Source organism: Salvia miltiorrhiza, chromosome 5, assembly GCF_028751815.1.
Source record: "Salvia miltiorrhiza cultivar Shanhuang (shh) chromosome 5, IMPLAD_Smil_shh, whole genome shotgun sequence".
Lineage (NCBI taxonomy): Eukaryota > Viridiplantae > Streptophyta > Magnoliopsida > Lamiales > Lamiaceae > Salvia > Salvia miltiorrhiza.
The window spans coordinates 48,272,296-48,284,352 of record NC_080391.1 but is presented as its reverse complement, the minus strand read 5'-3'; the positions used below and the strand labels follow the sequence as shown (position 1 = coordinate 48,284,352).

General features: G+C 39.3%; 1 protein-coding gene across 1 annotated transcript; it reads left to right on the top strand.

Moving 5' to 3' along the window:
* Positions 1 to 3,689: 3,689 nt before the first annotated feature.
* Positions 3,690 to 10,389, top strand: LOC130987106 (uncharacterized). Its single transcript, XM_057910727.1, has 2 exons — positions 3,690 to 4,625; positions 4,704 to 10,389. The coding sequence occupies exons 1-2, from the start codon at positions 3,690 to 3,692 to the stop codon at positions 9,129 to 9,131; spliced, it is 5,364 nt and encodes a 1,787-aa protein (XP_057766710.1). The 3' UTR covers positions 9,132 to 10,389.
* Positions 10,390 to 12,057: the final 1,668 nt, after the last annotated feature.

The following is a 12,057-nucleotide window of genomic DNA, read 5'->3' as shown; positions in this document are numbered from 1 at the left end:
CAAACGACGATTGAAAACCAAGGTGGCGCATCATAACATCCAAAAAATTCCACTCAACCCTATCATAAGCCTTAGCCATATCTAATTTGTAAGCAAAAACACCGTGGGCTTTGGCTTTATTGATTTTCATCATATGAAAAATCTCAAAAGCGAGGATAGCATTATCAGTCATATGACTTCCAGGAACAAAAGCAGATTGACTATCATGAATAACGGAAGGAAGAATAAGCTTAAGACGATTTGTAATAACTTTAGAGATTAACTTATATATAACATTACATAAGCTAATGGGGCGAAAATCACTCGGGACAAGACACTTCTTTTTCTTAGGGATAAGACACAGGAAAGTAGAGTTAAGGGGTCTAGGGGAAACACCATTATTCAAAACACTAAGGAGAAGAGGGATTAAATCAGATTTAGCAGAAGACCAACACGACGAGTAGAAAAGAGCAGGCATACCGTCAGGCCTAGGGGCCTTAAGAGGATGCATGCCTTTGAGAGCGTGAACGATCTCCTCTTGGGTATAAGGGGCAGTTAACGACCTGTTCATCTCCTCTGTCACGACTGGTTCAATGGAGCTAAGAACCTCTTCAGGGTTATGGGTCGGGCCGGTCGTGAAGAGCGTCTGAAAATGAGACCTAAACACATCATCCATCTCCTCACCCTTCCGAGTAACAGTACCATCCCCCCTTTGTATCTCCTTGATATGATTTCGCTTTTTCCTGCCTTCCGCCATTTTATGGAAAAAACCTGTGTTTCTATCACCTTCCGCCATCCAATTAGCCCTGGATCTTTGTTTCCACATAATCTCTTCCTTAGCCAGAAGATCATCCAGCTCCGCTTCCAACAAACGTTGCTCGGCCTTAGTAAAATAATCTCTCGAAGGTTTCTGCAAATCTGCCAAATTCTCTTTGATAGTATTGCAACGTTTTTTAATGTGACCAAATTCTTGCTTTTCCCAAATTTTCAGCGCAGGCCCCATATCCAACAGTTTTCTACTCAAATCCCCAATGTTGTTAGCAGCTCCTCCAAAATCTTAATATCAAAGAAATTGAGTTTAATTTTAAAACACTCTCTCCCTCCCCGCGCGCAAAAAGCTTTCTCATGAATATTTTAACCAAAAAAAAAATATTAGTATAATTTAAACTCACGCTTTAATACACAAACTTTAAATTGAACCATTATAAGGAATATTATCACGACATAAATAGGGGGAAATTGGTACCACTTAGGTTTCAGATAACAAATTAGAGAGGGGCCGATTTGGGAAAATAAGCAACAAAAAAGTGAGAAAACATGATAAGGGTCATGTGCATGTGTCTCTAGAGTTAAATCATTGATAGAGTGACGCCAAAATTGTACTTGCATTTGTAGTACGACATACTTCCTCTGTTCCACTTCAAATATCCCATTTTTTATTTTGGGTTATCCCACTCTAAATGTCTCATTTTCTTTTTTAGCAATACAATCTCTCCTTATATTTAATATTTAAACAATTTCTACAAATCCACTTTATCTACTTTATACCCATTTTATCTACTTTATACACATTTCTTAATCTCATTGCCCCAAAAAAAAAGGAGACACTTGAAGTGGGACGAAGGGAGTAAATAATTTACTCTACAAGTTAATAAATGCCTTCGAAATTTGGTAACAAAAAAAAAATGTTCTACAAAATTTGTAGACACCTAACAACCTTAATTCAAAAAACTAAATTAAGAAATGATCAATGCATCGACTATTTTTCTGCATGTAGAATGGGCTATTTAGAAAGTGTTTTTTCCTAAGTCACAGTACACACTACAAAAAAACGCATTTTTACCGGCGAAAACTGCCGGCGGCGATTTTGCCGTCGGTAGCTAACGGCGGCACGGCGGCGGCATTCCAGGCGACCCGAACTTTCGAAATTACCGGCCCGACGGCAAAATCGCCGCCGGTAGATAACGGCGGCGCCGCCGCCGTTAATGTTAAAATACGCATTAATTAATTAAATTTATAGATTTAACGGCGGCAAAATTACCGCCGCTAGCTAGCGGCGGCATTTGCCGTCGGTAACCTTTAAAATATAGGGCAGCGGGTTTGATACTTGATTGGACGTATTTATACGCATTTATTTGGGGGATTTTAGTATGATTCTTGTGCTTAATTCATGTTAAATATCATCTTTAGGATATGATTCTGGCCTTATATGAATTTTGATGATATTTAATAGGTTTTGAAGAAAAGACATGATTTTGAGAAGAATTTTGAAAGCTGGAAGTTATGAAGGATGGAGAAATTGTTGAGCAGAACATTTACAAGCTGAAATTTGAGCTATTTGGAATTGCTAAAGTGGCGAAAAACTGAGAGAAATTGGGCTGCACTTGATTTATTATTTTGTGGGCTATGCAGCGCCACTTTTTGTTTAAGTTTTAGTTTTGGTTAGTTAGTTTGTTAGTTTGGGCCCATGCGCCATTTAAGTTAGATTAAATAAAGTTAGTTGTTTTGATAAAGAGCTTTTCATGCGCCACTTTAGTTAATAGTATGTTGGTCAAAAGTTGGCAAGTTGGTGCCATTCAAAAATGGCGCTGCCATCTACCACCATCAACAAATGCGGAAAGCTCCCCCCTCATTTTGCCTATAAATAGAAGGCATGGCAGCAGCTTGTAATGAACCCACCATCACCTCAGAACAACACATAACAGAAGGCAATTTTGAGGCAGAGCAGCGGGGACGAAACTTGGAGCTCTCATTCAAGTTTTATTTCTTTCATCTTTTTCTTGCAATTTATTTATTTATTTCTTTTGTTATTTAATTATGTTTTCTAGCTAAATTCGTTTATTCCGGCATCGATTAGGGAAGCACTAGCGAAATTATTCTGTGAGATCTAATTGTTCTTATACTTTATTTTATGCTTGCATCTGCGATTCTCCATGTTTAATAATATTAATTGTTTTAATCCATTAGATAGTTGCAAATATTTATTGGGTTAGAATGAATTATATAGCCAATTGAACCGGCCATCCGTAATTGTGGTTTAGGTTTGATTAGTGGTAAATTGACACATCAGGGTCAAGGGAAAAGCAGTCTTAATTCAATAATCCTGCGTCAGAGTTTATTGGTTTTGAATCGGGTTTCTCTAGATATTAATGCTGTCGGCTCATTAAACCTATAGAGCGTCTCTTACGGTTGTCAGTCGATTAGGGTAGTAATTAGTGAAGCGTCTTCCTGGTTACCGAATAATTAAGGAGAAATAAGATCACATCAGAAGCGTCTTCGGTGATTATAACTGGTTTGTTTGCATGATTTAAAGTTATTTTTGCATCCATGATCGGAATAATTGAGCTAGGGTGGACTTAATTGATTGCTGGAATTATTCTATTAATTGTTGGAATTTTTATTCATCTTTTAGCTATTGGAAAAATTGGTTTATTTGGATTTTATTTATTTAATTTTAAGTTTAGTATTTTCTATATTTTATTCTCAAAATTTCGTGGGTTACTTGCAGACTTTAATTAGAGAAATTCTCGCCAGTCCTTTGGGAGACGATCTTGCTTACTGCTGTCTGCGCAGTGTGGGCATACCGGCTGACTGCCGGATATTTTTGGTGTAAAACGACGCACCAAATTTTGGCGCCGTTGCCGGGGATTGAGCAGGATTTTACTGATTTCAGTCTGTCTTTTATTTTTAGTTATTTTATTTTTAAGTTTATGCCCCGTTCTTCTCGTACAGGCGTATTAGTTTTTGATCCAGAAATCGAGAAGACCGCACGAAAGTTGAAGAAGCAAGCTAAGGAGTGGAAAAAGAGATCCAATTCTGCTCCACCGAGTCTTGAGGATCAAGAAGAAATTGAAGATCCAATGGGTGACCGTAATAATAGGGATGAGGAGAACGATAGAGAGATCGTTGATCCTCGACAGGAACCACCTCAACTGATCAGAGAGTTAAGCCGTCATAGAAGCAATCGCCCTTTATGCATTGTCCTTCCTGCCATTAATGGCAACGCTGAAATACGGCCTGGTTTCATTCAAGTGCTACCCAAATTCGGTGATTTACCTGGAGAGAGTGCACACAAGCATCTGGCTGAATTTGATCTAGTTTGCTCAACTCTACGCCCTCATGGTTTTACTGAAAATAATTTGAGGCTATTGACTTTTTCTCATACTTTGCAGGGTAGAGCAAGAGATTGGCTTTTTGATCTTCCTCCTGGTTCGATTAGAACTTGGGGTGATTTAGAAGAACAATTTTTGCAAAAATTCTTTCCTGAGTCCAGAGCTGCAAATTTGAGAATGGCCATTAGCAGCATTAAACAGAAGAAGGCGGAGAGTCTAGCCGATTATTGGGAGAGATTCCAACAGCTGTGTCGCAAGTGTCCTGATCATGGATTTTCTGACTACCAATTGCTTACTAACTATTTTTATCGTGGTATGTCTTCTTTTGATAGGAAAATTGTTGACGCTGCTTGTGGTGGAAGCTTGACCAATAAAACTTTGGACGAAGCAAAGCAACTCATCGTTGACATGGTTTCAAATGGCCAACAATATGAGGATGAGGATGATGATCGTTATAGGCCAGTGCAGAAAGTAGAAGATTCCAACATGAACGAGAGAATTGATGCTCTCACCTCTTTAGTTAGAGGACTTGCTGTCTCTAAAACTCAACACGTTCAATGTGGAATTTGCTTTGAAAATAATCATCCTACTGATGCATGTCCATCTCTGCAGGATAATAATACTGAGCAAGCGTGCATGGGATCCGCTGATGAGCAAGAGATGAACGCACAAAGGCAAAGGCGAAACGACCCTTTTTCCAACACCTACAATCCAGGGTGGAGAAACCACCCAAATTTTAGGTGGAGACAGCAGGAACCAGGGATGTACGCGCCGAATCCGCCGCAAGCTGGACAGTATGCCCATACCGCACGTCCTGCACCGAGTTCTGCACCCAATATGAGCGATATCATGAAGAGCCTCGCCCAGAGCAGTGAAATTGTGAAGAATTTGGTGCAAAGTCAGCAGGCGTTCCAGCATGAAACTCAGGCAGCGTTGAGTAATATGGGCACACAAATCACGCAGTTAGCCACTCAGGTGAACAAGCTGCAGGCGAATCAAGGCCGACTTCCTTCTGTCACGGAGATGAATCCCAAGGAAAATGCAAGTGCAGTAACTACAAGAAGTGGGAGAATTCTAGCTGAGCCACAACCTAAGCAGCAGAACAAAGATAAGCCCGATGAAGCCAAGGACGATGCAATTAGTGAAAAGTCACCAGAATCCACCGAGCCTAGCTCTTCTAAGGTAAGTGGAAAACCTAAGGTTTCAATTCCTCAATCACTGACTGCACCACCTTTTCCTTCTAGGTTGGCTCAGAACAAGAGAATTGAAGAAGAGAAGGATATTCTGGAAATCTTCAAGAAGGTAGAAATAAACTTGCCCTTGCTTGATGCAATTAAGCAAGTTCCCAGGTACGCAAAGTTTTTAAAAGAGTTATGCTCTAAGAAAATGAAGTTTGGGAATGATGCGAGAATTCGAGTGAGTGAGAATGTTTCTGCTGTTCTGCAAAGAAAATTGCCCCAAAAGTGTCGAGATCCTGGTATGTTCACTATTCCATGCATTATAGGTAATAAGACTGTTGAGAGAGCCATGCTAGATTTAGGAGCATCCATAAATGTCATGCCTTATTCTGTGTATAAGGATTTGCAATTAGGACCTTTGAAAGACACTCGTATTATCATTCAGTTAGCTGATAGGTCTACTGCATATCCCGAAGGTGTTGTTGAGGATGTCCTTGTCAAGGTCAATGATTTGATTTTTCCTGTGGATTTTTATATTGTTGATATGGATGATTCTGCTAAGCAATCCTTGATTCTTTTAGGGAGACCATTCATGAAAACTGCTAAAGCAAAAATTGATGTGGATAGTGGAATGCTTAGCCTTGAATTTGATGGAGATGTTGTCACATTTAATATTTTTGAGGCTATGAAGCATGTTGAGGATCCTGAATCTGTGTTCATGATTGATGTTATTGACCATTTGGTTGAGGAATTTGTTGAGAATTTCAGGGAGGATGAGCTTGAGCATGTTATTTTCAGTTCCCTAACTGAAGAGAACTCCAAAACTGAGGAGAATGAAGCCATTAGAGAGATTATCACGCAGCTGTACTCAACGGAGGAAATTCCAGTTCGGCACCTGTCGAGCAGGATGCCCATACCGACCAGCACAGAACCAATTTTGCCCTCTGTTGTGAAGCCACCGAAGCTGGACTTGAAGGTACTGCCCCAGCATCTGAAATATGTGTTTTTAGGAGAGGATGACACGCTGCCAGTGATCATCAGCAATGAACTCAGTGCAGAACAAGAGGTAAGGTTGGTAAGTCTTCTTAAGATGCATAAATCTGCCATTGGATGGACTATAGCCGATATCAAAGGTATTAGTCCCTCTACTTGCATGCATAGAATCTTACTTGAGCCTAATAGTAAGCCGTCTAGGGATCCTCAAAGAAAATTGAACCCTGTCATGAAAGAAGTTGTGCTTAAAGAAATTCTTAAATTGCTTGATCTAGGGATTATTTATCCGATTTCTGATAGTACATGGGTCAGTCCTGTTCATGTGGTTCCTAAGAAGTCTGGTTTTCAATTGGTTAAGAATGAGAAGAATGAGTTGATTCCCATGAGGTTGCAAACTGGTTGGCGTATGTGCATTGATTTTAGGAAGTTGAATAATGCTACTAGGAAAGATCATTTTCCATTACCTTTCATTGATGAGATGCTTGAGCGATTGGCTGGTAAGGAATTCTTTTGTTTTCTTGATGGCTACTCTGGATATTTTCAAATTTTTGTAGCTCAGGAAGATCAAGAGAAAACCACTTTTACTTGTCCTTTTGGCACTTTTGCATGGCGTCGTATGCCGTTTGGATTATGTAATGCTCCTGGTACTTTTCAGCGTTGTATGATGAGTCTATTTTCTGACATGATTGAGAGTTGCATAGAAATTTTCATGGATGATTTTACTGTGCATGGAGACTCTTTTGACCATTGTTTGACTAATCTTGAACAAGTTTTGCAGAGATGTGTCGACACTAATTTGGTGTTGAACTTTGAGAAATGTCATTTCATGGTGAGAGAGGGGATTGTTCTTGGGCATGTGATTTCTGCAAGAGGAGTAGAAGTTGATAAGGCGAAAATTGATTTGATTGTTAAGTTACCTTATCCTTCTAATGTGAAAGAGATTCGTGCTTTCTTAGGCCATGCAGGTTTTTATAGGCGTTTCATAAAAGACTTTGCAAAGACTGCTCAACCTCTCACTAGGTTGCTTCATCAAGATGTGTCTTTTGTGTTCAATGACAAGTGCAAGGAGGCCTTTGATTTGTTGAAGAGTAGACTCACTTCTGCCCCCATCATTCAACCACCAATTTGGGGAGAGCCTTTTGAAATCATGTGCGATGCAAGCGACTACGCCGTTGGAGCAGTGCTAGGGCAGAAAGTTGGGAAAGAGAGCCATGTGATTTACTATGCTTCCAAAACTCTCAACCCGGCTCAATGCAATTACACAACCACGGAGAAGGAGCTTTTAGCCATCGTTTTTGCTTGTGAAAAATTTAGATCTTATTTGATTGGCTCTAAAGTTGTTGTTTATTCTGACCATGCAGCTCTTAAGTATTTGCTCTCTAAAAAAGAATCTAAGCCTCGCTTGATCCGTTGGATTCTGCTTTTGCAGGAATTTGACTTGGAGATTAAAGATAAAAAGGGAGCCGAGAACTTGGTAGCTGACCATTTGAGCAGACTGCAGACTGTGTCGGACGGTATGCCCATACCAGACGACTTTCCAGACGAACAGCTGCTGCACATCGACGGTAACACTCCTTGGTATGCTGATTTGGTTAATTTTCTAACTGCTGGAGTTTTTCCTAAGGGAATGGAGACAGCCCGTAAGAATAAGTTGAGGAGCCAAGCAAAATACTTCATATGGGATGATCCTTATTTGTGGAAGACCTGTGCGGATCAAGTGATACGACGTTGCATCCCTGATGAGGAGATTCATTCCATTTTGAATTTTTGCCATGCTCATGCTTGTGGAGGTCACTTTGGTCCCAAACGAACAGCACGTAAGATTCTTGATTGTGGTTTTTATTGGGAAACTATTTTTAAGGATTCTTACAATTTCTGCAAAAATTGTGACAAGTGCCAAAGAACAGGTAATATCTCTTCTCGCAATGAAATGCCTCAAGTCCCTATTTTGGTTTGTGAAATCTTTGACGTTTGGGGAATGGATTTTATGGGGCCGTTTCCTAGTTCTTTTGGAAATTCTTACATTCTTTTGGCTGTTGATTATGTTTCGAAGTGGGTGGAAGTGAAGGCCACCCGCACTAATGACTCTAAAGTTGTTGCAGGGTTCCTTAAAGCTAATATTTTTAACAGATTTGGCGTGCCCCGTGCCATCATTAGCGATCAAGGAACCCATTTTTGCAACCGCACTTTGGAAGCACTTTTCAAGAAATATGGAGTCCACCATCGAGTTGCCACGGCATATCATCCCCAATCCAACGGTCAGGCTGAAGTTTCTAATCGAGAAATCAAGAGCATCCTTGAGAAAACAGTCAACCCGAGACGAAAGGATTGGAGTTTGAGACTGGACGATGCGGTATGGGCATACCGCACTGCATTCAAGTCACCGATTGGTATGTCTCCGTACAGGCTGATTTTTGGGAAGCAATGTCATCTACCAGTTGAGATGGAGCATAAAGCTTTTTGGGCCGTGAAGGAATTCTGTTTAGATGAGAAAGTTGTTGGCAAAGAGCGGAAATTTCAACTGCAAGAATTAGAGGAGATTCGATTGGAGGCGTATGATCATGCAAGTCGTTACAAGGAACGAACCAAATTTCTACATGACAAATACATTCGAAGGAAATCCTTTGAAGTTGGGCAGAAGGTTCTCTTGTTTAACGCACGCTTAAGGATTATGCCAGGAAAATTGAAATCTCGTTGGTTGGGCCCGTTTGAAGTTGTTAGTGTGAGTCCTCATGGAGCTGTGGAAATCCAAAGCCTCGAAACACGAAAGTGTTTTAAGGTTAATGGACAATTACTCAAGCCATACTATGCTGGAGTCGAGATGGAGTCGTTCAATGCTCTCAGCCTGACGTCTCCAACCATCGTCTAAGGATTATGAACTTCTTTTCTGTCCAGCCAAGGACGTTAAACAAAGGCGCTCATCGGGAGGCAACCCGATTTTTCTTGCCCTTGTTTTGTTTATTTTCGTTTTTTCTCTCTTAAAAATATATATATATATATATATTAAAAAAAATATTATTATTAAAAAAAAAATTAAAAAAAAAAAAGCTTGGGGTGTGTTTTGGTCAATTTCGCAGGTTTGGGGGTTGCCCTCCAGTTTCTGAAAAGTTGGGGGCCAAGGTGCAAATTCTGGAACTAGGTTTTTTTACTAAAGTCAAAATTTCCTCAATTTGGTTTCCCCCATCCATTCCGCCGCTGCTGCAGTTTCGAACGCCCGCCCACCTCTGCGTACACCGAGTACGAGTCCTCTGCCGGCGCCTCTACCCTTTCCGGTGGCCCATTCCTCATCGCCGGAAGCTTCAGCCCCTCATCCACCTACATGATTCCATTTCAGGGAAGTTTCTTTCTTTTTGCTTTTCGTTTTTGAAGCTTTTGATTTCTTTTAGTTGTCTGCTGTTGTTTCTGTTTTGGTCTGTCATACTCTCACACAATGAGGACATTGTGTTGTCCAAGTGTGGGGGGGGTGTCTTTGTTTTGTGTGTCTTTGCTTTGTTGCTATGTTGGTTTTCTTGTCAGTTTCGAGTCCTTTGGCAATTTTTATGATTGATGATGTGAAGAGTTGAAATTAGGATATTGGATTTGGTATGATAGGCTGTTGCTCTTGTGATGGAATTATGCATATGTTTGTAGGTGTTCTAGTATGAGAAAAACGTGCAAAATTTGATCAAAATTACTTGAAACCTACTAAATTGTGAGGATTGAGCCATAATGAGCACACATGACTAGCTCTAATTGTTTCTTTGATGAGTGATTGATTCGAACTTCAATGCCGAATTTCTGGTTTGCCCTGTTGCCATAGTCAAGACTGAGTTTGAGAATTTAATGCATGAAAATGATTAAGGCATTTAGGAATAACCATTATTTTGGCCTGAACATATTATCCGAAACTTCACTATTCCCTTAGTGAGCCCGTTTGTGCCTAATTTGCTCCTTTTTGTTTGATGAAAACTCACATATATTGAGCCTTAGCCTATTTTAACCTGCTTTTGTCCCTTGAAAACATGTGAATGCATTAGGTTATGACGAGATGAGAAATGAGTATTCCTATCATTTTAGTGTGTTGAGTGATGATTCATTAAGTTATTGGGGATATATATGCAGTTTTAAAAAAAAAAAAAAAAAAATTATTATTATTAAAAAAAAAAAACATTATTAAAAAAAAAAAGTGCAAAAGTGCAAAGGAAATAAAGGGCCTATTGTGTATACATTCATTCATGTTTATGCCCTATATGTATATGTTAGAGTTGATGCATACTTTTTGAGGATTGTGGATATGTTAAGGAGCTACTCTAGAGTTTTATTGATGGAAGGTCTGGTGTGTTGCATGTTTTCAGTCATATATTGAGCCTTTTTGATCCCTTTTCCTTGTTTATCCCACCTATACGCACCCAAGCCCCATTACAACCAAAATGCAAGACCTTTTGATTTGTGCATTGGTTCCATATTTTGGTGGAGATAGTGACATAACGGCAAGCTGTGTTTGAAGGCATGAAGTTGTGAATTGTGTGAATCTATTCTGTCCATATTTGTCTTTTGAGAGAAATTGAGTGAACTTGGTGAGGCAGGATTGAATTTGCACAATTTTGACTTGAATGAAGAACATGGCATAATTTTCTGAGCAAGAGCATGGTTAGTGGTTTGTGGATAATTGTATCTTGATCAAGACTTTGAGTATTATCTATCATATTGTTGCCAAAGCTTTGTTTTTGCTGTTTTGAGTCTTCTTTTGTTCCTTCCCTGTCGTTTTGTTCTTTTTGGTGCTCGAGGGCGAGCTTTGTTTAAGTGTGGGGGGATTTGATTGGACGTATTTATACGCATTTATTTGGGGGATTTTAGTATGATTCTTGTGCTTAATTCATGTTAAATATCATCTTTAGGATATGATTCTGGCCTTATATGAATTTTGATGATATTTAATAGGTTTTGAAGAAAAGACATGATTTTGAGAAGAATTTTGAAAGCTGGAAGTTATGAAGGATGGAGAAATTGTTGAGCAGAACATTTACAAGCTGAAATTTGAGCTATTTGGAATTGCTAAAGTGGCGAAAAACTGAGAGAAATTGGGCTGCACTTGATTTATTATTTTGTGGGCTATGCAGCGCCACTTTTTGTTTAAGTTTTAGTTTTGGTTAGTTAGTTTGTTAGTTTGGGCCCATGCGCCATTTAAGTTAGATTAAATAAAGTTAGTTGTTTTGATAAAGAGCTTTTCATGCGCCACTTTAGTTAATAGTATGTTGGTCAAAAGTTGGCAAGTTGGTGCCATTCAAAAATGGCGCTGCCATCTACCACCATCAACAAATGCGGAAAGCTCCCCCCTCATTTTGCCTATAAATAGAAGGCATGGCAGCAGCTTGTAATGAACCCACCATCACCTCAGAACAACACATAACAGAAGGCAATTTTGAGGCAGAGCAGCGGGGACGAAACTTGGAGCTCTCATTCAAGTTTTATTTCTTTCATCTTTTTCTTGCAATTTATTTATTTATTTCTTTTGTTATTTAATTATGTTTTCTAGCTAAATTCGTTTATTTCGGCATCGATTAGGGAAGCACTAGCGAAATTATTCTGTGAGATCTAATTGTTCTTATACTTTATTTTATGCTTGCATCTGCGATTCTCCATGTTTAATAATATTAATTGTTTTAATCCATTAGATAGTTGCAAATATTTATTGGGTTAGAATGAATTATATAGCCAATTGAACCGGCCATCCGTAATTGTGGTTTAGGTTTGATTAGTGGTAAATTGACACATCAGGGTCAAGGGAAAAGCAGTCTTAATTCAATAATCCTGCG

Bases quoted from the DNA above. Each gene is read 5' to 3' on its own strand.
- LOC130987106 (XM_057910727.1), top strand. From the start codon at position 3,690: ATGCCCCGTTCTTCTCGTACAGGCGTATTAGTTTTTGATCCAGAAATC. The intron at 4,626-4,703 runs GTCTCTAAAACT...CCATCTCTGCAG, and splicing joins CTTTAGTTAGAGGACTTGCT to GATAATAATACTGAGCAAGC.